At 39.5% G+C, this 26,450-nt stretch overlaps 1 protein-coding gene across 1 annotated transcript; it reads right to left on the reverse strand.

Annotated features, from left to right (window-relative positions):
• Nucleotides 1-302: 302 nt before the first annotated feature.
• On the reverse strand, nucleotides 303-26,450 carry TNFSF4 (TNF superfamily member 4). The gene is made up of 3 exons (XM_032393361.1): nucleotides 25,961-26,450; nucleotides 2,753-2,801; nucleotides 303-1,243 (listed from the first exon to the last, which is right to left on the reverse strand). Exons 1-3 carry the CDS (start codon nucleotides 26,111-26,113, stop codon nucleotides 894-896), a joined length of 552 nt encoding a protein of 183 aa, XP_032249252.1. The 5' UTR covers nucleotides 26,114-26,450; the 3' UTR covers nucleotides 303-893.

The raw sequence follows: 26,450 nt of genomic DNA on the forward strand, positions 1-26,450 counted from the left end.
CTAGCAGTGGCAAAGAATGTGTTTTCCTTCCCAGACTATTTAAATTCTTACTGACTTTTACCATGAGATGTCCAGTTTCACTGCTCTCCCATGCCATAAAGATAACCCTCACAATAAATTATCTCACTCTCCCAGTTTAGAAAAACCTCTCTGTTTTCCTGAAATTACTGTTTAGATTTTTCACAGCATCACATCCCCAGGATGATTCTTTGAAGGGAAATTTCTATTAAGAACATTGGAGGCTGGGAAAGCAAGCAAAGTGGTAAAGAAAAAAAAAGCCCAGAGCACAAAGTATTCCTTAGCTGGCTGTCTTCAAGTCCTGACAGCTGTTCTCAAGATGATCTTCCTTTTGAACTCCACCAAATGAGAGAGATATTTAGACACTACACAAACAGCAACTAATTTCATCTTGGAGAGACAGTTTTGGCTGCCAAGGGTTAGTCCACACCACCTTTGGCAGATTCATAGCCCCTTCCTTGGTCCTCTTCATTTTGACAAAGCCAGATGTCAAATTTCCAGCAAACGGTAGTCAAGTGTCTTTTTCAATAAAGAAAGTTTATTATGACAATTTCCTGACCAATAGAAATAATGTGCCTTAAGGAAGAGGCACCTATTTTCTCATTCTTGTAGAGGTGCTTAGTAGGCTTGAGGCAACCATGAGGGATGAGGAGTAGGTGATTTAGAAGACATGAGGATAAATAAAGTTAATTGGTATGTAAAATAAGTTTTAAATATCCCTGAGTTGGGGGATTTGCTTCTGGTCACATCCCGTGTGGCCATTTTTAGGGGCTAAGCTAGGACAATTTCTCCACTCCCAAGGAAGAATCAGAGTCTTGTCCAACCCCGGTTCAGTGTTCATGCTGGTGCCTAACTTAGGTGCAGCCCTCGGGTCCTCAGTAGGCACAGAATCCACCAGGATTTTGATGAATGAGAATCAATTCCCCACCATTCACCTGAATGTCTTTGTAGGAGGTACTGTGAGCGGTCACGTTAAAGTAGACTTTGTCCTTGAAAGCCAGATAAGCCACTCCAATGGAGTCAACAGATGTGACCTTGCTCAAGGAAAAGAGGGGTTTCCGGCCCTTCCGGTAATAAAGACTGAGGCTGAGCTCCTCAGAGAAGTAGCCCTTCAGGGAGATGAGATAAAACCCATCACAGTTGATGATGATTGAGTTGTCTTGCACCTTCATGGTTTCATCTTTGTTTGGGGATGTGATGATGCAACCCTTCTCATTCTCACACCCTAAGGAGGGGAGGGCAAGAAGAAAAAAATGATTCCTTAGCACAGCACAGAAAGGCAACACCCTTCTAATTCATCTAAGAAAAAGTGATAGGGAGAGATTCTGGAAAGAATGAAAGAAAGAGAACATTGTGTTTCTACATGAGGGTTGGAGTCTGCATCACCTGTGGAGTGGAAGAAGAGGCATAATACTAGAGGCCAAGAGAATTTCAGATGGGGTTGGGATTCAAAAACTGAGAGGTTATAGCAATTGGCAGTAGTCACAACAGACCAGTGGCAGGAAATGGAACTTCGAGGTTTCCCTGATTTTTCAAAACCAGGAGGGGTTGGTAACTTCAGTGCTTCCTTTCTTTTTCAATGGAGAGACTAGGGTGAAGGTTAGCAGGAATGCCCCTTGCCCAGATCCTGCACACCACCTTCACACAAAGCTTGTTAATACTTCTCAATCCTCTCTCCACCTGTCCATGAAATGCAAATTTTTCATATGCTTTAGGACTGGACTTCTCAACAGCATTTATTACTGGCCTTTGCTAGAAGTCACTTAAGCTTAATAATGCGGTTATACACAGAACGTCTGTGGGCTCAGTTCTGCTCAGTAAGATGCAGGTGGAAGAGCTCAAGAACACAGACCTGCTTCTCCATTTTACCTTATTACTAGTTTTTCCTGGAAAATGCCTTGGGAAGAGTTGCTACCACAGAAAAAAATATGAGGGGTGATGGAGGACACAGATTAATGGCTTTGGTAGTTTCGTATAAGGCCATTCCAAGTGTAAGGCAAAAAGACTAAATAATTCTTATTTCTACCTCACAATATCCTGAATGGCCAAGCAACCATATCTCAGATTCCCCATTTTGGCCCATGTCCCTTAGTTATAGGAAACAACAGGTCTCCACTACTCGGCATAATTCAGTTAATTCTTACTTTGCGCCAGGCCCAGGGGGGATAGTCTGAATTGAAAATGAGGGCCATTGATGGAAGGCAAGATATACTTCCCTTCAGGCTCAGAAGAATTTAATAAACAAATGAATATCCATATAGAAACTACTGGTTATTGTCCTAATATTAATCATGGATCCAAATAACACTATCCTGGTAGTTAGAGGATTACCTTGTCTTCATATCTGAGACCCCCCCCCCATTAAGATAAAATCTTGTTCTATAATCAATTTAGTGGGAAATGATGTGTCATACAGTCAGACAGCCTTGTAAGAAGTAAAGCCTTAGTTTCCTTACCTAAAAAATGAGAATAATTCCTACTCAGAGGATTCCTGGAAGGATTAAGAGAGGCATATAAAGTGTTAATACAGTGACAAACACATATTTGGTAACTAATTACAACCTTGTCTTCTTTATACACCTTCTTTGTGCCTAATGAAAACAGCATGCAGGCTCTAACAATTGCAGGATTTCGTGCTTCCCAAAGGGTAGGGAGAGATTCTGTTTTCCGAAAGAAATTAAGAGACTAGAAGGAAGATTCTTTTAAAAACATAAATCAACTGAACAATACTTACTGGTAAATTGTACTCTGATACTTTGAATTGGAGGATACTGAGGTGGCACCTGAAGAAGGAAAAAGGATATATTTTTAGGGAAAAAAAAAGTGAGCAGATGAAATTGACAAGTCATATCCTATGAAGCAAAAATGCAGGACTATAGAAGGAATGACTTGACAAGACACTTCCTGTTTTCTACAAAGATTAGACCCAGACTTTCTACTGCCCCCTTGCTTTTCGATAACATCTCCTAAGATAAATTAGGAATATTCTGCTCTGTCATGGGGGACATCTAAGATCTGTCCCCATTTCTGCCAAACTCTTCTCTGATATATTATTTTGGCTCTCTGAGCCCCACTTTCCCACTTTAGATAATGGAGCATTTAATAGCCATCTTAAGAAATCCATTCAGTCATAGAGATCCCCTCATGAAGAAGGCTGGGACCAATCAATCCATCATGGCCACAAACTCCTAGAATGTACTGAGAGTGAATTCTGGAAGCTTCCTGGCTGCTTGTTCTTTCACTGCATGCAACACAGGAGTAAGATTGTACTATTTGCAGGTCACACAGGCAATAGAAACTGTTCTAATCATTCAGAGTTCAGTAGATTTGAGTGTATATATTTCTAACGTTGTCTCTTTCTCTTTTGTTTAATGACCTGAAAAATACAACTTGAATCAAATGAGTACTCAACAGCAAGAGAGAAGTAAAATAATAAAGAAAAGAAGCCTGATAAATAAAATATCTATAGTAATTTAATGGTTAAAAGAACAAAGCAGTTCAATATGGAGCAAATTCCAAAATATATGAAGTGCAAAAAAAAAAAAAAAAGGCAGAATCGTATATAAAGTATATCACCATTCATGTTAAAAAATATTAATAATGCATGTATGGGCATTGACTATATCTGAAGGAATACTCAGAAAACAGGTCATAAATGTTACCTCTGGAAAATGGTATTGGAAGCCAAAGGTCAGGAGTGGAAGGACACTTACTTTTCACAGTCTACTTTTTCATATTTTTAAATTTTTTTTACCACATGCTTGTGTTACCCACTAAAAAAGGAAATCAAAACCAAAACCAAAACCAAAAAACACCACCTATTACTCTTGCCATGAACATCTCTTCTCACAGATTATTTTTGGCAAGACATTCTGATCAAAGGTATGGGGAGGGATTTGTTTTCATACCCTGGGGTGTGGAATCCCTGCTTCCCACTCTCCTGGCACACTAGCGGCTGCAGTCAAGCGGATTCCACTGAGACTGCCCACATGGATGAGGAATCCCCTACTTCCCTTCTAAGTCAAATCACAAGCCTTATACCAAGCTGAAACCAACAGGCTGCATAGGAAGAAGGGAGAGTCTTTCTGAGGCCTGCCAGTGGGTGGACCTCAGAGGCAATTTTAATTCAGTGGTGAGCACATGGACAGAGGTGTTGACTTGGGATGACTTGAGAGCTTGAGAGTCTGTGGTTCTCTCCCCTCTGTGAACTGTTTGTGACGGCTGAATTAGTGACCTTCGTGCTTAAGGCAATGTTCTGGAAGAGGGCCTTTCAAAGGGCATATTACACTATCACCATAATCCCCTGGGTAAATAAATGCCCCCACTACTCTCCAGCTGGTTGGTCCCAGCATGAGTGGCCACATTATTTAAAATCAGAAGCAGCCTGTGGAGTAGCACAAAGAGCACAGGTTTCAGCACATGGCAACGTCAGTGTTAATGTCAGCCAGGCAGATTTGGTGTCATCTTGGGCAAATCTCGTAACTTCCCTAGAAGTCAAGTTTTTCATCTTTAAAAATTACCAGAAGATCACAGGCATCCCTTCCAGCATTAACTGTCTAAGATTTGGATTTTAAAAGTTGCAATTCTAAGTCAATTTTAATAAAAGAGAAAAACACGAAGCCTCTTCATCCAGCTCTCAGATCTAAAAGTCCTCATGACTTATTTTGACTGACTCTGCAAAATCTCTAAAAGGTCCCTGCAAATCAAAGAAATTGCTGAATGTTTTGAAGTACCCTGGTGAAGTAGGTTGGTAGTAACCAAGAGGACATTCTCTGAGACCGCAATGCTGAGAGGCAGCAAAGAAAGCACACATGACTTCCTCTCTAGGGTAGATCTAACAGAACTCGACTCAGGCTTCCTGTTCCTTCTCCTAAAGATTGCCCAGTATTAGACATTTACATATTCTCAGAAGTCTCTTGCTAGCATCAATACCATCAAATCCAGGCAATGTTGTGAAATAAAATAAGATGTTCCTTCCTTTCTCTTGCTCCCTGCCTTTTCACAACTTTTCCCTTCATCCTCCATATTTGATTACTTCACGCTCACTATCCCACTGCCCTGAAACCCTTCCACAGTGCCCAGCTCAAGCCCCTCCATGGCCTGGCTCCAACCTCCTTGTCAAGCTTTATTGCCACACATATCCTGTCTGTGTCTTATGTTCTAGCCAACTGTTTTCTCAAATGTTTTTGCCCTTGACTAGAGCCTGGTAAAACGAGACAGAGATCACAGACTTGGGAGTCAGACTCAGTTCAAATTGTGACTTATCTAGGTTTGTGCATTTGGAAACTTTATATACTATTTCTTTCTTTCTTTCTTTTTTTTTTTGATACAAAACAGTACTATGCACGATCTTTTTTTTTAATTCAAGTTACCAACCACCTCCTCTCCAGAAATCCTGTTTGTTCCCTGTAGTTAAGAGTCTATTATGGTTTGCCTCCCTCTCTGTTTTTATCTTATTTTATTTTTCCTTCCTTTCCCCTATGTTCATCTGTTTGGTTCCTTAAATTCCACATACGCATGAAATCATGTGCTATTTGTCTTTCTCTGACTGACTTATTTCACTTAGCATAATATACTCTAGTTCTATCCATATTGTTGCAAATGGCAAGATTTCATTTTTTGATGGCTAAGTAGTATTCCATTGTGTGTATATATATGTGTGTGTGTGTGTATACATACCACATCTTCTTTATACATTCATCTGTCAATGGCCATATCAGCTCTTTCCACAGTTTGGCTATTGCAGACATTGCTGCTATGTTGGGGTGCATGTGCCCCTTCAAATCAGCATTTTTGTATCCTTTGGGTAAATACCTAGTACTACAATTGATGGATCATAAGATAGTTCTATTTTTAACTTTTTGAAGAACCTCCATACTGTTTTCCAGAGTGGCTACACCAGTTTACATTTCCACTAACTGTGCAAAGAGTTCCCCTTCCTCCACATCCTTGCCAACATCTGTTGTTTTCTGAGTTGTTAATTTTTAGCCATTCTGACAGGTATGAGGTGGTATCTCGTTCTGGTTTAGATTTGTAGTTCCCTGATGGCTAGTGATGTTGAACATTTTTTCATGTGTCTGTTAGCCATCTGTATGTCTTCTTTGGAGAAATGTCTGTTCATGTCTTCTGCCCATTTCTTAACTGGATTATTTATTTAGGGGGTGTTGATTTTGATGGGTTCTTTATATATTTTGGATACTAACCCTTTATCAGATATGTCATTTGCAAATATCTCTTCCCATTCTGTCGGTTGCCTTTAGTTTTGTTGATTATTTCCTTCACTGTGCAGAAACTTTTTATCTTGTTGAGGTCCCAATAGTTCACTTTTGCCTTTGTTTCCCTTGCTTCTGGTGATGTGTCTAGTAAGAAGTTGCTATGGCCAAAGTCAAAGAGGTTTCTGCCTGTGTTCTCCTTTAGGATTTTGATAGTTTCCTGTCTCACATTTAGGTCTTCCATCCATTTTGAATTTATTTTTGTGTATGGTATAAGAAAGTGGTCCAGTTTCATTCTTTTTCATGTTGCTGTCCAGTTTTCCCAAAGCCATTTTTTGAAGACACTGTCTTTTTTTCCATTGGATATTCTTTCCTGCTTTGTCGGAGATTGGCTGACTATAGAGTTGTGGGTCCATTTCTGGGCTCTCTATTCTCTTCCATTGATCTATGTGTCTGTTTTGTGCCAGTACCATACTGTCTTGATGATTACAGCTTTGTAATACAGCTTGAAGTCTGGGATTGTGATGCCTCCACCTTTGGTCTTCTTTTTCAACATTACTTTGGCTATTTGGAGTCTTTTCTGGTTCCATGTAAATTTTAGAATTGTTTGTTCCAGCTCTGTGAAAAATGATGGTATTTTGATAGGGATTGCATTGAATGTGTACATTGCTTTGGGTAGGATAGACATTTTAACAATATTTGTTATTCCGATCCATGAGCATGGAATATTTTTCCATTTCTTTGTGTCTTCCTCAATTTCTTTCATGAATGTTCTATAGTTTTCAGAGTGCAGATCTTTTCCCTATTTGGTTGGGTTTATTCCTAGATTTTTCCTACAATTTTTGGTGCAATTGTAAATGGGATTGATTTTTTTCTTTTTTTTTTTTAAGATCTTATTTATTTATTTGACAGAGAGAGACAGCGAGAGAGGAAATACAAGCAGGGGGAGTGGGAGAAGGAGAAGCAGGCTTCCCTTGGAGCAGGGAGCCCGATGTGGGGCTCGATCCCAGGATCCTGGGATCATGACCTGAGCTGAAGGCAGATGCTTAACGACTGAGCCATCCAGCCAGCCATCTGATTGCTGAGGCAAGGACTTCCAGTACTATGTTGAACAATAGTGGTGAGAATGGACATCCCTGTTGTGTTCCTGACCTTAGGGGAAAAGCTCTCAGTTTTTCCCCATTGAGGATGATATTAGCTGTGGGTCTTTTGTATATGGCCTTTATGATGTTGAGTTATGTTCCATCTATCTCTACTTTCTTGAGGGTTTTTATCAAGAAAAGATGCTGTATTTTGTCAAATGCTTTTTCTGCATCTATTGAGAGGATCATATGGTTCTTGTCCTTTCTTTTACTAATGTGGTGTATCACATTGATTGATTTGTGGATATTGAACCACCCCTACAGCCCAGGAATAAATCCCACTTGATCAGGGTGAAGAATCCTTTTAACATGTTGTTGGATTTGATTAGATAGTATCTTGAGAATTTTTGCATCTATGTTCGTCAGGGATATTGGTCTGTAATTCTCCTTTTTAGTGGGGTCTTTGTCTGGTTTTGAAATCAAGGTAATGCTGGCCTCCCAGGATGAGTTTGGAAGTTTTCCTTCTCTTTCTATTTTTTGGAACAGCTTCGGAAGAATAGGTATTAATTCTTCAAGTGTTTGGTAGAATTCCCCTGGGAAGCCATCCAGCCCTGGACTCTTGTTTGTTGGAAGATTTTTGATTACTGATTCAATTTCTTTGCTGGTTATGGGTCTGTTCAAATTTTCTATTTCTTCCTGTTTCAGTTTTGGTAATTTATATGTTTCTAGGAATTTATGTATTCCTTCCAGATTACCCAATTTTTTGGCATGCAATTGCTCATAATATTCTATTATAATTGTTTGTGTTTCTGCAGTGTTGGTTGTGATCTCTCTTCTTTCATTCATGATTTTATTTACTTGGGTCCTTTCTCTTTTCTTTTTGATAAGTCTGGCTAGGGGGTTATTAATTTTGTTAATTCCTTCAAAGAACCAGCTCCTAGTTTTATTGATCTCTTCTACTGTTTTGTTTTTTTTTTTAATTTCTGTATCATTTATTTCTGCTCTAATCTTAACTATTTCCCTTCTTCTGCTGGTTTTAGGCTTTATTTGCTGTTCTTTTTCTAGGTCCTTTTGGTGTAAGGTTAGGTTGTGTATTTGAGACTTTTCTTCCTTCTTGTGGAAGGCCTGTATTGCTATACACTTCCTCTTCTGACCCTCTTTGCTGCGTCCCAAAGGTTTTGGACTGTCGTATTTTCATTTTCATTAGCTTCCTTGTATTTTTTTATTTCTTCTTTAATTTTTCTGATTAACCCATTCATCTTTAGTAGGATTTCTTTAACCTCCATGTATTGGCAGTCTTTCCAATTTTTTTCTTGTGGTTGTCTTCAAGTTTCATAGTGTTGTGGTCTGAAAATATTCATGGAGTGATCTCAATCTTTTTGTACTGGTTGAGACCTGATTTGTGACCCAGTATGTGATCTATTCTGGAGAATGTTCCATGTGCACTTGAAAAGAATGTGTATTCTGCTGCTTTAGAATGAAATTCTCTGAATATATCTAATCTACTGTGTCCATCTAATCCACTGTGTCATTCAAAGCCATTGCTTCCTTGTTGATCTTCTGCTTAGATGATCTGTCCATTGCTGTGAGTAGGGCATTAAAGTCCCCTGCTATTATTGTATTATTATCAATGAGTTTCTTTAAGTTTGTTATTAATTGATTTATATATTTGGCTGCTCCCAATTTGGGGTCATAAGTATTTACAATTGTTAGATCTTCTTGTTGGATAGACTCCTTTATTGTAATATAGTACCCTTCTTCATCTTTATTACAGTATTTTGTTTAAAATCTAGTTTGTCTGATATAAGTATGGCTACTCCAGCTTTCTTTTGATGTCCATTAGCATGATAGATGGTTCTCCACCCCCTCACTTTCAATCTGGAGGTGTCTTTGGGTCTAAAATGAGTCTCTTATAAGCAGCATATCGATGGGTCTTTTTTTTTTTTAATCCATTCTGATACCCTATGTCTTTTGATTAGAGTATTGAGTGCATTTACATTCAGAGTAATTAGTGATATGAATTTAGTGCCATTGTGTTACTTATAAAGTCACTATTCCTATAGATTGTCTCTGTTCCTTTCTAGTCTTTGTTGCTTTTGGTATCTCCCACTCAATGGGTCCCCTTTAATCTTTTTTGCAGAGCTGGGAGTTCACAAACTCCTTTACTTCTTAATTGTCTTGGAGACTATATTTCCTTCTATTCTGAATGACAGCCTTGCTAGATAAGTATTCTTGCCTGCATATTTTTCTCATTCATCACAATTGAATATATCATGCCACTTTCTTCTGGCCTGTCATATTTCTGTGGACAGATCTGCTTCTAACCTTATGTTTCTACCCTTGTAGGTTAAGGACCCTGCTATCAGAATTCTCTCTTTATCTTTGTATTTTGCAAGTGTCGTGGTGACCTGTTTTTGCTGATTTTGAGGGGAGTTCTCTGTGCCTATTGGACTTGAGTGCCTGTTTCCTTCTGCAGATTAGGGAAGTTCTCAGCTATGATTTGTTCAAATATAGCTTTTTCTCACTCTTCTTCTTCTTCTGGGACTCCTATGATGCAGATATTATTGCACTTTGTGGAATAGCTGAGTTCCCTACGTCTATATTCATGATCTAATAGTTTTTTTTTTTTCCCTCCTCTTTTCAGCATCATTATTCTCCATAATTTTATCTTCTATATCACCTATTGGTTCTTCTGGTTCTTCTACCTTCATGTGATTACATCCAGTCTATTTTTTATCTCAGTTATAGCATTTTTTATTTCAGTCTGACTAGTTTCTAGGTCTTTAATCTCTGTAGCCAGGGTTTATCTGGTGTCTTCTATGCTTCTTTCAAGCCCAGCTAGTATTCTTTCATTCTAAATTCTTGTTCAAATATATTTCTTATATCTCTTTTGAGCAAATCCCTGGCTGTGATTGATTTCTTCTTCATCTTTCTTTTGGGGAGAATTCCTCCATCTTGTCATTATGTCTAAGTTTCTGTCTTTTGTGTGTTATGAAAGCTTGTTATGTTTATTGTTCCTGAGAGTAATACTATAATACTATAATAGTAATACTATATTAAGATGTCATACACTGTCCATGGCCTGCACTTCAGGAAGTGTTTCTGGTGTATGCTGTGTGCCCTCTGCTGTTGTGTTTGGCTGCTCTTTCCCACAGGTCAGTCCTCTGTAGAGTTCCTCCTTGCTTGCAGTGGGAAGTATTTGATATTTAGACCTTTAACTAAATGTGCTTTGATTTGTTTAAGATAAGCCTGATTAAAAAAAAAAACAAAAAAACCCTGATCCAAGAAAAGAGAAAAGGAAAGGGAACAAGAAAACAAAAAAAAAAAAAAAGAATAAACCTGATTCCCAAAAAAAAAAAAAAAAAAAAAAGAGAGGAAAAAAAAAAAAAAAAGACTGATCCAAAAAATGAGAAAAGGAAACAAACAAACAAGCCAACAAATGAACAAAAAACTATAAGCCTAATGCCAAAGAAAAAGAAAAAAATATTTTTAATTTAAAAAAAAAAAAAAACCTGTTCCTTTTTCCACTGGAAATGAAGCTGATGCTTTGGAGCACTCTATGATCAGTAGACTTAGTACATATGGGAGACCTGTGTTGGTCTGAGGGAGAGGCCCACTGTGCTGATTCACAGCCAGACCTGCCCTAATAAAGATACCCTGTGAGGTACAGGTGGGCGTGGCTCTGTGTAAGTGACTCCAGCCTTTACTGGAGGTGCTATGTTTTGTGCTAAAGTCCAACCAGGCTGGGGGTGTGGGTGAATGTGGAAGATGGCATTACCCTACCCTCTTGTCCCAGGGAGGGAAACTTACAGCTGCCGCTGCTCAGGAGGCCCTCACGGAAAAGTGATCAATCTCCTCTTCTGTGTCCCAAGCTTTCATCAGATCCCTGCCCTCAACAAGTCTGTGCCCAACCATCAGCATGCCCAGGGTCAGAGTTCTCCTGTGTTTTGTACCTGGTCAATGGCTGGGACTCAAAACAACAAATCCTAAAGTACCTGGCAGGGTGCAGACCCACTCCCTTCCTCTGGAGGAGAGCCTCACAGTGCAGCACTGTGCACCTTTCTGTCCCAGAAAAACAGTTTGGAAACATTATATATTATTTCTGAGCATTCGTTTTCAGCTTTATGAAAATAAGGCATAATATTACTATTGGAATATTCCAGATGATTATGAAGTTTAAGTAAGATAACATGTGAACATGCCCAGCAGTTAGTCTGGCGAGCATTCGAAAAATACTCTCTTTCTTTGTTGTCTCCGCCAAGAATGTCCCTCCATCTGTGTCTACTCATTAAAACATCAACACCTTCAAGGCCTAAATCAGATTCCTAATTTTTGGCTTCTGCACTCCCATAGCAAGTATTTAAAGTCACTGTATTCACATGGATGTTTATAGCAGTTCTGTTCATTATTGTCAAAACTTGGAAGCAGCTAAGATGTTCTTCAGTAAATGAATGGATAAACAAACTGTGATACATCCAGCCATTGCACTTTCAGTGCTAAAAAGAAATGAGCCATCAAACCATGGAAAGAGATGGAGGAATCTTAAATACGTATTACTAAGTGAAAGAAGTCAATCTGAACAGGCTACAAACTATATGATTCTAAATATCTAACATTCTGAAAAAGACAAAACCACAGAGACAAAGATCAGTGATTGCCAGGAGTTAGGGAGGAGGGAGAGATGAATAGAGTACAAAAGTGTTAGAGTAGGGAAACTATTCTTCATGATACTGTAATGGTGGGTACATGCCATTATTCAGTTGTTAAAACCCATAAAATGTACAACACCAAGAGTGGATCCTAATATTAAAATAAATAAATAAATAAAACAAAAACACTCCATTGACTTCCATTCTATCACCGTTGGATATAAGTCTCATCTGCTCTACAAGACTATTTAAGTATGTGACCCTGGTGAATGGTACTACCTTCTGATTTTCAGTTTTTTCATCTATAAAATGGAAATGGTAAAATCTAAATGTTAAAGGGTTGTTGTGAGATTGAATGAGCTAATGTTTTGTGAATTTTCAGCATGTGTCCTGGAACAGTGAAAGGACTTGACAAATGTCAGCTATTATTCCTGGGCGCACATGGAAGACAAAATCCATATCATGTTCTTAATTTATTCCGTGCAACCTTACTCAAGCCTTATATATGACTACAGAATGAAGGAATTAATAAAATAATGAATAAAGACTACCAAAGTCCCTGAAATATTAGCTCTCTGGCTCTCTGTACCCCAAAGAAACAGTACAAAAGGATCTGGGCTTCATGAGAAAGATTACCAGAAAACAATCAGAAGACACTTATTTTACCCACATGCAAATAAACATGGTCTTTTTAATACCAAGAAAAGCAAAATCCTCAGGTCCTCTCCAAATACTAAAAAAAAGGGCGCCTGGGTGGCTCAGTTGGTTAAGCGACTGCCTTCGGCTCAGGTCATGATCCTGGAGTCCTGGGATCGAGTCCCGCATCGGGCTCCCTGCTCGGCAGGGAGTCTGCTTCTCCCTCTGACCCTCCTCCCTCTCATGCTCTCTGTCTCTCATTCTCTCTCTCAAATAAATAAATAAAATGTTTAAAAAAAAAAAAAACAAATACTAAAAAAAAAATGGGAAAATATCAAAGGTCCCAGAGAGCTTCCATGTAAGAACAAGCTATAGAATAAAGCTTCTTCAATCTGGAAAGTCTGAAGAGCCCACATCATTCTCAAAAGTGAAATACAAACTCCTACAAGGCAAGCACATCAGAAAAAGTATAGTCCTGATGTTTGAATGGAGCGGTCTCAGAAGCATGAGTATAAAAGAAATCATCTCCTTGATGCAAATAAGAAATGTTTTGTCCACTGAATTATTTGGTGCTTTGACAGCATCAACAGTTACTGAGTATCTGTTGCATGGCAGGCATCAGATTCAGCTCTGCAAACACAAAGGGATAGAACAGACAATTCTTATTTTGACAAACTCACATGCCAGTTGAGGAAATAAAACCCTCCCTCTATATAAAACCTTTGGTAAATGTCAATAGACAGTGTATGCCATAAGGTTCCAGAGAACAGAAAAATCACTGCAGGCTTTGGCAGCTCAAGGAGGAAAGAGCTGGACAGAGGTCTTGAAAGAGAGAAAAGAACCAGATAAGCAAAAGACGTTCTATGGAAGAAAGGTCTAGAAATGAGAGCATTCTTGGTATTCAAGAAAAAGAGTAAAAATTCATTAAGAACTTACAACATGCCATGAACTAGGTTATACTTTCTCAGATTCATTACCTCATTTGCTGTGCAAAACAATCCTAGTATGTATGAATAATAATTACCCATGTTTTGCAGATAGGAAAATGAGAATCAGTGCTGTTAAGAACTTGCTCACGAATAAACAGGTATTAACTTGAGTTTGGTTGAACTCCAAGTTCCTGATAATAAACCTTCTCTTATACTATCTTAAGAGTAAAAAAAAAAAAAAAAAAAAAAGCCCTATGAAAACATTTGTCTGATGGTCCAAGATTAATCTGAATTATTTTCATCATCAATACTGATCAGGACTAATATATTAGGTTTTAGATAGTTGTTAAAATAGTCAGATATATCTCAAAATATCCAGAAGTTCTTCAGAAAAAAAAGTTCTTCAGCCAACTCCACAAGGTTGTCTGCATAGTACAGGTTGGCAAAACTTTTAGCTCAGCTCTGATTAGGTACAATTGTCCTGGCAAGGAGCAGCAGGCCAATGAATAAGTATAAAATAGGCAGCAAGCAGGTGCTGCAAAGAAGAGCCAGAATTAGGTCCTTTCCTGGCGTCTCTTAGCATCTTGAGCACTGACTTGTCCAAGAACATGGATGGAAAATGTCTGATGTCTAGTGTTTACCTAGCAGTCTGTACCATGTTCCCAAAAATGTGATGCTTATTTAAAGAGCTCATCTTGGGCGCCTGGGTGACTCAGTCGGTTAAGCGTCTGCCTTCGGCTCAGGTCATGATCCCAGGGTCCTGGGATCAAGTCCCACATTGGGCTCCCTGCTCAGCAGGGAGTCTGCTTCTCCCTCTGACTGTCCCCCCCTCTTGTGCTCTCGCTCTCTCTCTCTGAAATAAATAAATAAAATCTTATAAATAAATAAATAAATAAATAAATAAATAAATAAAATAAAGAGCTCATCTTTGGAGAGTGTGAGTTTCTAATTCTGATTCATTGGGATGTGGCATGAGGCTGCCAACTTTATACTCATTTGGCAATTGTCCTGGAGAAGGACATCTTGGAAGGAGGGAATGACACTAATCAAATATGAAAGCAGGAAGTGGGCTCTGCATTCACTCTGTGGGCCTTGTCCTTCCTCACTTGATATCAGGATAGTGTCAAGATTTTACGTGGGAGTGTGCTGGGGTGGGATGGTGGGGAAACAGATCTTTGGTGGGGACTCCCCAGTTCACCATGCCACTTCCACTGGGATGTGAACCACTCCTTCCCCCACCTTGGGCTTCATGTCAATAGAAGAGACCTGAGAGATCATGAAAGCACAACCTCACAAGCTGTCAGGATATGTCTCAAAGAGCCTCTGAAAAGAAAGATGGAATTTTCCATACTTAACTCATTATAATAGGCTGGGAAAGTAGACTCTCATCCTGGTGCATTTAATGTGTACTCAGGGGAAACAGCCTCCTTGCAAAGGGCCCACCTCTTATCAGGGAAATTCACAAGCCCACTCAAAAAAAAAAAAAAAAAAATGGGAAGAACAGGCAAAAACTGGTTCTTTGGCCAGAGAGGCTTTTCTATTCAGAAAACCTTATCTAAAAAGGTATATTTCTTAAAGATGAAAATGTGTGGCTTTGAAAACCTCTTTGAATAATCTTTTGTGATTTAATGAACACAAAGAAAATCCATTTTAATTTCATCCGAACTCTCTTTCTCCATTCCCATGGCTGCCAGCACCGTTTTGCTGTAATCTTTCTCTTAATGTTTATTCTCCTCTCTACTACACAGCCCATATGATATCCTAAATGTAGCCTGCACTCTCTAACCACTTCCACTCTTCCTTCCAAATTTACTTAGTAATGGATATCCCTCAAAGAGGCACTTTCTACTGACCCTGTCCTCTCTATCTCAGAGAACAAGAACTGTGGTTTCATTGTCCTGAATGCTTAGCAATTAACAAATTCCTAAAAGGAATCTAGGTATTCAGGTAAACAACCAAATGAAGAAGCAAAAGCATCCATATGACATGAGCACACTTTCAAAATTATATGATTGACCTAATGCAACCAATTCTTTATATCCTCAAGGGAAAGATTTTCTTATATCTGGGTTTCCCTTTCCACATTAACTGGGGAAGTCCTCAAAATACACTGACAGAGGGGTTTGCCAACTTATTTCCAAGAACTCCCTTTTCACCTCAATGGTTTAGTCTCCACCATAATATCTTTGTAGCAGGTTAGTCTCTAAGCAACTGGAAGGGTCAGTTTACAATGTACCCACTGCATTATCATAAGTCTTACAATGCCTCAAACATAATGGCATAGTAAATAAATGTTTACTGAGCTAAGGTGGAACTTAGCCCCTTAGACTATGCCCAGACCTTAGCTAGTGACTCCATAATCACATAATATCTGACACAGGCTCTAGCCAACACTATACATAGCTCAAGGTCTTTTGAAATTGCCCTGTTCATCCTTGAGTACAAAGGGAGTTGCAAAATTATTACAATCAATATCTTTCTATTTGAAGTCACTCATTTCCCATTTCACCTGCTGTACAAAAAGGAAGGACCATTGCTTTGGGAGGGCAACATAGTAGAGCAGATAAGGCATTGGTCTGGGAATAGGAACACCTGGGTCTGGTCTTAAGCTAGAATAAGTCCTTTCCCTTCCTCAGTTTCTAATTTCTTCATCTTGATGTCCAACCTCAGTTAAACTGGTAGAATAAGCCATATGAAATAAGAAGTACTTATTCACACTGTGGACTAAGCAATGCCTACAGACTCCTCCGTGTCAGAGAGTAGGCAAATCACAACATTCAAAAGAGAAATCCCAAGAGATTGGGTGGTAAGAAGACCTTCTGAACAGAAGATCTTTTCAACACAGTAAATCCTTCTACTGTAAAAAAAGCAGCAGGCCTCCTCCCCAAGTGGCTCCCTCTGATGGTTAGTGAACAATCAAAAATATCTCTAGTGTTGTTTGTGCAGTGAAGCTCTTAGCCTCATTTGCATGATCCTAAATAATCCTCAACCCGAATTCTGGTGCAAACTGAGGTTGGTGACTGGAAAAATCATCAGTGGGATGATGATGGTGGTGACAATGACAATGAAATTTTAAACTAAAGCCTTCCTAAGGTGTGGTATAAAGATAGATAGGTAGATGATAGATAGATAGATAGATGATAGATGATAGATAGATGATAGATAGATAGATGATAGATAGATGATAGAATCATAAGCATAGGCATAGATGTAGATAGTGGAATATTATGCAGCCATAAAAAAAAATATGGGGCACCTGTGTGGCTTAGTCGGTTATGCGTCTGCCTTCAGCTCAGGTCATGATCTCAGGGTCCTGGGATGGAGCCCCACCTCAGGCTCTCCGCTCAGTGGGGAGTCTGCTTCTCCCTCTCACTCTCTCTCTGTGTTTCCTCTCTCTCTCTCAAATAAATAAATAAAATCTTTTTAAAAAAGGATTAAATCTTGCCATTTGCAACAACATGGATATACCTAGAGGGTATTATGCTAAGTGAAATAAGACAGACAGAGAAAGACAAATACCATATAATTTTACTCATATGTGGAATCTAAAGAACAAAACAAATGAATAAACAAAAGCAGAATCAGACCAATAAATACAGAGAACAAATTGATGGATGTGGGGGGATGGGAAAAATGAGTGAAAGGGAGTGAGAGGTGCAGGCTTCCAGTTATGGAATGAATAAGTCACGGGAATAAAAGGTACAGCATAGGGAATATAGTCAATGATGTTGTAATAGCATTGTTTGGGGACAGGTGGTGAGCATAGCAAATGTATAGAGAAGTTGAATCACTATGTTGTACACCTGAAACGAATGTAACATTGTGTGTCAACTACACTCAAATTAAAAATTAAAAAAAAAAAAAGAAAACTAGAGCCTTTCTGATAATGAGTGGAAGAGAAACAAAGCACCTAATGCAAAAGAAAAGTATGCTTGCTTTACAATCCCAGTCAAGAAACTAGATATCGAAGCAGGTAGGTAGTTTTCTGTGAAACTTCTTAGTGAAGCTTCTTACTGTACCCTACTTGGTTATCCAGTACTTCTCATACACTGCGCGATTGCTTCTTTAATTGTCTTGTTTCCCCGCTGTGTTGGAAACTCTGGGAGGGCAAGAAAGACCATATGTTGCACACCGCTGCTTCCTCAGTGTCTGACAGGTAACTGTTACTCCACAGATAAATAAGTTAGTGAATAAGTAGTTTGTAATGAGTTGAATAAGTGCCCCCCCATTCATGTCCACCTGGAACCTCAGAAAGTGACTTCATTTGGAAATAGGGTCTTTGTAGATGTAATTACTTAAGTTAACATGAGGCCAACTAGATCAGGGTGGGCCCTAAATCCAATATGACTGGTGTCCTTAAAGCAAGAAGAGACGACACATTGATACAGGAGATGATCAGGCAAAGATGGAGGCAGAGCTTGGGGTAAAGCAACTACAAGCCAAGGAACACCAAAGACTGCCAGGAGCCACCGGAAGCCAGAAAGAGGCAAGGAGGGATTCTTCCTGAGAACCTTCAGAGGGAGCATGGCCCTGCCAACACTTTGATTTTGAACTTCTACCCTGCAGAACTGTGAGAGAACAAATTTCTATTGTTTTAAGACACCCAGTTTATGGTAATTTATTACGGCCACCCTAAAAAACTAATACATCGTGTGAGCAAATCACACTATCACATTAAAGTAAATCTTTGATTCAGAGTGTGATGGAACTAGAAAGGACCAGGGAGATTATGTAGTCGAATCTCCTTATTATTTTAAAAAATAGCAATAAAAGAGAGAAAATAAGGCTCAGAGAAATAATGAGTTTAGTGCCCAAATTGAGGTCCCCTTTCTTGTCTATGACTATACCACACATGCAATACTCCATCTTATAAAAATAACCTATAAGGTGTTATGCGACTGTTAAAGCTTCATTGATCATGTTATCAACATCTGCATAAGTAGATTCAACTCTCCTCTGAAAAAGAATCTTCTTCCTCGATACCAGGTCATAAATCTTTCCCTTAATTTTTCTTCAAAAACTACTGATGTCAGAAAAGGAAACAAATTTTAAAACAGCCAGACAAAATATTTAAAGCTTAGGGTCATAGAGTCATGGCCAAGTATTATGGAAAGAGAGAGGGCTAGAATTTAGACCCAGTCTTAATTTCTTTTTTTTTTTTAAGATTTTATTTATTTATTTGAGAGAGAGAGAGAGAGAGCACAAGCAGGGTGAGAGGCAGATGGAGAGGGAGAATCAGATTTCCCGCTGAGCAGGGAGCCAGATGCGCAGGGACTCTGATGTGGGGCTCAATCCCAGGACCCTGAGATCATGACATGAGCCAAAGGCAGATGCTTAACTGACTGAGCCACCCAGGCACCCCACCGCACCGGTCTTAATTTTTAACCCTGACTTTTCTACATAAACCTAGGCAAGTCTCCCATGCCTCAAATTTCCTTGTTGCAAAACTGAACACAAATATCCATCTAACTTTCTCCAAAGTTGTAGTGAATTAGAGAGGACAAAAGTAGGGAAAAGATCTGCAAAAATGAGGGGGTGTTATTGCAAGTAACAGCAGGAGTGGTACCTCTCATCCCTCCAAAAAGAGCTTTGAGTTCCCAGTCTTCATCATACCAGATACAGACAGGGTCAGGTTAAGAACTTTCAGGGTATTGGAAGCTGGAAACATTAAGCACCCAACACACAAGTAATTCAAAATATATTTTGTATTACTGAACTGTAAAATGTGTTTTACAACTTATTTTATAACCCAACAGGTTTTTATATTTGCCCTTAATGACTGTTTTGCTGCTTGCTTATGTTTTGTGATATTGTTTTCATCCAGATCTTTGATGGTTTCTGTGATTCTCTAGGACCATGCCCTAGCTCTAGCTACAGAAAAGCCCAGCTCTGAGGGTCCAACATTTAAACTCATGGGACCCTCACTTCCCCACAGATACAGGGCAACACTTTGGGAATGATGGTTTATTATTTACTTATTACATTAGTGTTGGGAGCATTAAAGTTGAGCCTATTTGTCCATTTTTCTGTCAGTCAGAGTGTGTTCTTAAGTGATGTTTACATGTTATCAAAGCTAGACAAATTTATACAAATTCATAACCCACCTAAGGTACATTTTAGAATGAAAGGTCTCTGAAAGGAAAAATAATTTTTAATTATGCTAGTCAGATCCCCAATGTTTCCAGTATTGTGAACAAGACGACATGCCTTTTCTAGACATAATTTTCTACCTGATTTGGCAAACAAGTCATTACAGAACTGGATGAACTATATCAAGCTGGGGGGGGAGATGGAACAGGCCATGGTCTAAGTGTGTAATTCAGGTCTCCGAACCATTTTCAGACACTAACCCTAATAACACGGTATACCTTCATAAATTCTCCCCTTCACTCTTCCTTTCTTCTTTAACGCAGTCATGAGCTCTTAGAATTCTACGTTCAAAAATGCTATAATTATTACAAGGATTTGTTTGTCTGTTTTTAATCCTAAAAATTTCAGTAACAAAGTCAAGCTTCATGAAGTTAAGGTTAACCTTAACTGTGGTATGCTTTCTGAGGATTGACTTACGGGGTGTTTGTTCATGTGATAGGTGCCACAAAGTAAACATTTCAGTGGTCCTCTGCCTATGGAAGCATGTTCACGAATAATAATCTCAGCACTTACAAAGCTCTGTACCACAACATTCGCCCCTCACAGAAGCCAAGTTCCAATTTTGGAAATGATTAAATGGACACTCTAGGAATTTCAGAGAATTTACCCAGGGTCACAAAGTTAGAAGGCTGGACTGAACGAGTCATCTGGTTCCTGGTCCAGGGCACTGTTGTCTACACAACTCCAATGGCTCCTTCTGAAGTTTGAGAAGATGTTTTGTAATTTCATATAAGGAAGTGTTTTAATTCTTTCGCTTGAAAAAGTATGGATACCCAAAGTATGGTGACTACAAACAAAACAAACTATCGGATGTCAGGACCATAGGTTTCACCTGTGACTGGGGAATAACCTTTCTATTCTGTATTTCTGTTGTTTCCTTTAACTCACTAAATATAACCTAAAAACAACATTGTACATGACTCCTCTAACCTAGCTACCTCCCAATTAACATTGATTTTCCATGAATAAAGAATCCCTGAAGAGGGTGGAAAGGTGCAGTTACTCTAAGAGTAAAGGGCACAAAAGTAGTTGCTATTTAAAGAAATAGATTGGAAAGGCAGGGTGGTCAACCCTGGGCAAGGCTGGATCTACTCCATGCTAGTAGCTACGGGCTGAGCTCAGAGAAAAGGAACCAGATTATACTCCTGGGTCTATACCGAGAGCCCTTCTGCTCACTCCCCAAATCTCCTGTGTGTATGTGTTTTTTCTATATCCATATACATATGTGGCATTTTCCAGCATGATCTCCATCCAAACTACTCTGTCCTATTTTGAGTACATGGGTCAGAACATGTATCTAAATTTTTTATTTAGAAAATATCATCACTGTGTAAATAGTGAACAATATCAGGCCCCCCGACGGTATTCATTCTCTTAGACATGGATCATCACTTGGCTTCCTGAGGAAAGTTTTCTAATCTTAGCTCCTCAGGAAAAGAGAGTAGGCTCTCTTTAAAACAAACAAACAAACAAACAACAACAAAAAACAATAAATCTGAGAATGGTTAGTTTTACTGTGGTGCCCCCTAGTGCTGTAAGAGATTTGACTCACTCTCTTATTTGCCAATACATAGACCACACGAGAGAAGCGAAATTTGGAGAAGCAACAATTTTAGTAATTTGCCCTGTATTCTCTTTTGCATAGAATAAAGTGTGCTCCCTTTGCATGACTCACAAGACCCTTTGTGACCTGCCCCCGCCTAGGTTTTTGGCCTCACCTTTTGCCACTTTCCCCTATGAACACTCAACTTCAACCACTCTGAACAAATTGCGGTTCTACTGAGGAAGCCTTCTGACCCTGTCCAAGGCCACCCTCTCTCTTGTCCATTTAAAGAATTTCCACTCCTCCTTCTAATCAGCTGAAGCATTACCTGTTCCTGCAGCTTCTACCATCTCTGAGTTTCTGGGGGTTTATCTGTAAATAGACTATGTCTAATGCCTGCTCAAAAATCCAAAAATTCTGTGTTTTTATCAGTACTTACCCTGAAAACCTGAAAATACTTAATGACAAGTTCAGTTCAACACTTCAGACGTTTCTTTTTCATTCTCACAGAATTGTTTATGAAATGCAAACTCAGATGTTTTGGAAATCACTTATTTGCCTGTCTGTCATTTAAAAGAAGAATTTCTAAAAAAAATGTGTTCAATTACATGGGGGACACATTTAAATTGAGCTAATCTCGGGGCACCTGGGTGGCTCAGCTGTTAAGCGTCTGCCTTTGGTTCGGGTCATGATCCAGGGTTCCGGGATCAAGCCCCACATAGGGCTCCCTGCTCCACGGGAAGCCTGCTTCTCCCTCTCCCACTCCCCCTGCTTGTGTTCCCTCTCTCACTGTGTCAAATAAATAAATAAAATCTTTAAAAAGTAAAATAAAAAAATAAATTGAGCTAATCTGAAATAAGATTTCTTCAGGCAAAAACACCTCTTTTTCTTCCTAATTGATACAAATAAAAATCCAAGTTATAGCCTGAAACTTCATCAAGAAACTGAGTTCTAATTCTGGGCATCATTGGTACAGAATCAATCACTCACTTTCCAAGTACCCCTACTTCTGTTCTTCCCAGCAGTAAAAGTGGTAAGAGTATAAATCTTTCACTGTGGGATTTGCTGAAGAATTATCAATTAAAGCCCTCACATATATAAAGTGCTACTGTAAAGATGGTACACATCTTAGAAAGCCTTGGCTTCAAAAGCCCTGAGACACGTGGATATAATTTTTTTTCTTTTTTGGGGGAAAGAGAGATAGCAAGAGAGCACAAGCGGTGGCGGGGCGGGGAGATGAGGAGGGGAGAAGACATGGGCTCCATGGCCAAGCAGGGAGCCCAACACGCGGCTTAATCCCAGGACCTTGGGACCATGACCTGAGCCAAAAGCAGACACTTAACCGACTGAGCCACCCTGGCGCCCCACATGGATATAATTTACAAAAGCTTCACGCATTACAGGTCAGCTCTTTTCTGCCATTGTTCCCAGCTGACACCACAGGTACAACTAGGAGCCTGATACTTTAAATGGCAGTCCCAATAAATATCCAAACAATGTGTATTGGTTTTGGTGACAGAAACACTCAGTTTTATAACTTGTATCATGGATATTCTTCTAGGGCATCCACTTCTTTCCCCTTTCTAAGTAAGGCATTTAGCTAACCCAAAATAGGTGATACAGATAAATATATGATATTTTATGTATGATATATATATATATATGATTTATATATGATATATAAGTACACATTACAAATATATGTGCAGGGGCGCCTGGGTGACTCAGTCGTTAAGCGTCTGCCTTCGGCTCAGGTCATGATCCCAGGATCCTGGGATCAAGCCCTGCATCGGGCTCTCTGCTCTGCGGGAAGCCTGCTTCTCTTGCTATCTCTCTCTCTGTCAAATAAATAAAATATTTAATAAAAAAAAAATATATATATATATGTGCAAAATTTATCTCCTCCAGTCCTTTCTTAAGAAGCAGGAAATTCATAAGCTTAGACACAAAAATCTATTTACTTATATTTTGTATTTCTCAAAACCTCACACCCGTTCTACAAATATATATATAAACTACATACTCACAGGATATTGAGCTGGAAGAGATCTTTCTGACCATGTGATCCAACTGTCTTGTGTTAAAATGAGTAAATCAAGGCCCAAAGAGGGAAGTTACAGGAGTAGTGGGTAAGACCTATCTTTTTTTCTAGTATCTCAAAAACTAAAACTTCTGCTTTTCACATAAGTAAATACAACTTAACAGAGTTGTGAGAAAACAAAGGTTATTAAATAAATTTGATTGAAGGGAAAGTCTCCTGTCAAATGAAGTTTAATAGTTACATCTGTATTTTTTTTTTTTTACAGAGCTGTACATGTAGGCAGTTATTTTATAAAGCTAAAAGTTAAATCTAGGAAATAAGGAAAAACCATGATTGTTCTCCAAATATGTTTTCCTACAATAAAAGAGATCCAGTTTAACTGGACAAATGATCAGCATTTCAGCTTAATTTCACCCCTAAGGCACATCACTGGAATATTATGTTTTATAAAAGTAGAGGTTTGATTTATATCACCACCAACCCCATCCTTCGACCAAAATTCCAGTCTTATCAATAAGTTTAGGAAGGCTACCAGTCTATGTCCCTTTTTCAACAGCTACACTACACCTTTCTCTCTCTCTCTCTCTCTCTCTCTCACACACACACACACACACACTACCACCACCACCATTTGATCAAATTCCAGGGAGAACACACATGACCCATCTATGCTATCCTTCCCCCTAACAGACTACATGAGATTAAATGTAAGGACACATTGTGCTGCCCTGGGTCCTACAACAGTACAAGAAATTATGTTAGCTACAACAGTCTAGCTAAGAAATAAGAAAAAAATTAAAGGTGATGTGAAGCGAAGAATTTCAAATATCTGTGCCAAAAAAATTCTGTACCCCAAGTATATGAGAGCACATTTCTTGAGCAAACAGCTCTAACATACCTCCTATGTCTTTGCTTCCATTTCTGTGCCAGGACCAGAGAAAGCTAATTCTCTCCCAGAGATCGGCTCACTGAATTCTAGCATCCTGGAAACCCGCACTTAGCTTTCCCTCCAGGCTCTGTCACAGAGTCACTGGGTGACTTGCCGAAAGGACCCCTCTCCTTCTCAGCATCTCCTAGGTATTAACAGTCTGGGGAGGTCCCGCCACCAGCTGGCTATATATCTGTTTCACCTTTTCGTCTCTCCTGCTCAGAGCCCCAGTGCAATTGTTGAGCCTTGACTGGGGCCATCTGTCCTGTCTTTCTATCGCCCCACAGTGTAAGGAAATATGTAACAATGTGGGTTGTCTGAAAAATCACTCTCAGGGCTCCCAGACCTGGTGAATGCACTCAGCTGTTCTATTTTTGGTCATTCTCTTTGTTTTCTTCTCAGAAAAGCCTAATTCCGGTCTATGTCTTAGGCATCCTGCCATGGACACATTACTCCTCCCCCTCCCCTCCCCCCTAATTGCCTAATCTAATTTCATCCAAGGGGCTCTGCACAGAGAAGGAAATGTGTGACAAGACCAAGAGAGGACTGACACATTGCTGTGCTCATTGGTCTGCAGACTTGACATGACACCAGCTACACTTGTGGAATTTAGGAACATGAGCACTCTCTGCGGTACACTGATCACAACCACACTCCCACCAGCCTCTGTGCACCAAAAACCCCTACTTCCTGTAGACAAAGACAAGCCCAGGCATTGGTTAGGACTCTGCTTATCTTATCCTGGTCTAATTTGAGGTACCCAGTCTCTGACATGGCTATCAGAATAAGTTCCCTTTGTCTCACCTTTACCAGAGAAAGACTTTTCTAACCTAAAGTGACCTGCCAAGGAAACAAGAATTATCAGACTAGCCCCACCAAGGGAACATGGGAAGACTATACATTTATTTTCTTTTCAGTGGCATCTCCTGCAGCCAAGAACATCCTTAAAGACCTAGTAATGTTTGTAGATATAAACAAGTAAATAAGAAAAAATAATGTAGAAGGAACCAGAACAAAGAGAAGGAAAAAGGGAAAGAATATCTTCATTAAATGGGAGAAATACTTAGAAAAATGATCACCCACTACATAGTGCACTGGAAAAAAAAGTGGAAAAAGACAAAGTGATGTCCGTAAGTTGTGAATGGCAGAGAAAGACTGAAAAATAATCTCTGATTAAGTTATCGGGGTATTTGGCCATGTGTGAATACACACTTGAACACACACCTCTCTGCCCTTAAAGTCCATAGGTTAGCTATTTAAAGGACTTAATATTGATACCTTCAGCATTCTTCAAAAAGCAAATCGCCTATGGGGTTTATGAATACAGTGGGAAAAGGCGCTTATGAATACAGTGGGAAAGTGGAACTGGTCCATTTCTTATTTCCTTTTTATATAAATTCCCTGATCAGATGCTTGCTAGCAGAATGGGTAAAGCAAGTATATCAGTGACTCCAAGCTTCAAAGTGAGAGCTCATAAAGGAATACCAGGATTCTTGCATTGCAAAAAAAAAAAAAAAGAAGAAGAAGAAGAATCCAGAAGCAGTGCCCTTGCCCTACCTACCTCTACTTGCCCCACCACTGCCACTACCGAAAAGAAGGAAGGAAAGGAGAGATAAGAGGGTGTTTGTCCACACTTTATACAATCGCTGGGGGGCAGATGAAGGGCAATGAGCAGTTTGGGCACCAGATTATTTCCAAGTGACTGGAGCTGCTGGAGCTGCCATCACCATGAGCTGGAGGAAACAAAGTGCCCACAGGAGCATCCATCTTACCTGGGAAGCATAGAAGTTCAGGCAGATGTAGGTGAAACACAGGAGCAATCCCAGCCCCTGAATTATGGCTGCCACCAGCAATAGCTTGTTCTTCTGGAATCTTCGCCCTGGTGTGTTTCCCACATTCTCATCCAGGGGTTGGACCCCTTCCATCTTCACAGTTTGGATGCAAGGAAGATGAAAACTGTGGCAAAGGGGAGCCTGAGGGGGACTGACCTCTTCTCCACAAAGAAGGAGATGAAGGGAAAACAAAGCTTATCAATCAGAAAATACACGGAGGTCCCAGGACCAGAGATAAGAGGCGATTGAAAGAGCAGAACGCACTCTCTCAGTTTTAACACTGCAGCTTCTGCAGGCAGGCGGGGGAACTTCTTTGTGACTAATCTGAATTTCCCCTTTACTTTCTTTCTTTTTTTTTCCTCTGGGCTAACAGGGAGTTGTTTTTGTAGCATTCCAGTTCTGATTTGAGTGACTGTGAAATGACAGTCAT

The sequence above is a fragment of the Phoca vitulina genome, unplaced genomic scaffold, assembly GCF_004348235.1.
Source record: "Phoca vitulina isolate PV1807 unplaced genomic scaffold, GSC_HSeal_1.0 scaffold73, whole genome shotgun sequence".
In the NCBI taxonomy this organism is placed as follows: Eukaryota; Metazoa; Chordata; class Mammalia; order Carnivora; family Phocidae; genus Phoca; species Phoca vitulina.

Coding starts and splice junctions, on each gene's coding strand:
- TNFSF4 (XM_032393361.1), bottom strand. CDS start 26,113: ATGGAAGGGGTCCAACCCCTGGATGAGAATGTGGGAAACACACCAGGG. Junction 2,802..25,960: donor TGAACTTCTATGCTTCCCAG/GTAAGATGGATG, acceptor TTCCTTCTTCAG/GTGCCACCTCAGTATCCTCC. Junction 1,244..2,752: donor TATCAGAGTACAATTTACCA/GTAAGTATTGTT, acceptor TCCCCTCCTTAG/GGTGTGAGAATGAGAAGGGT.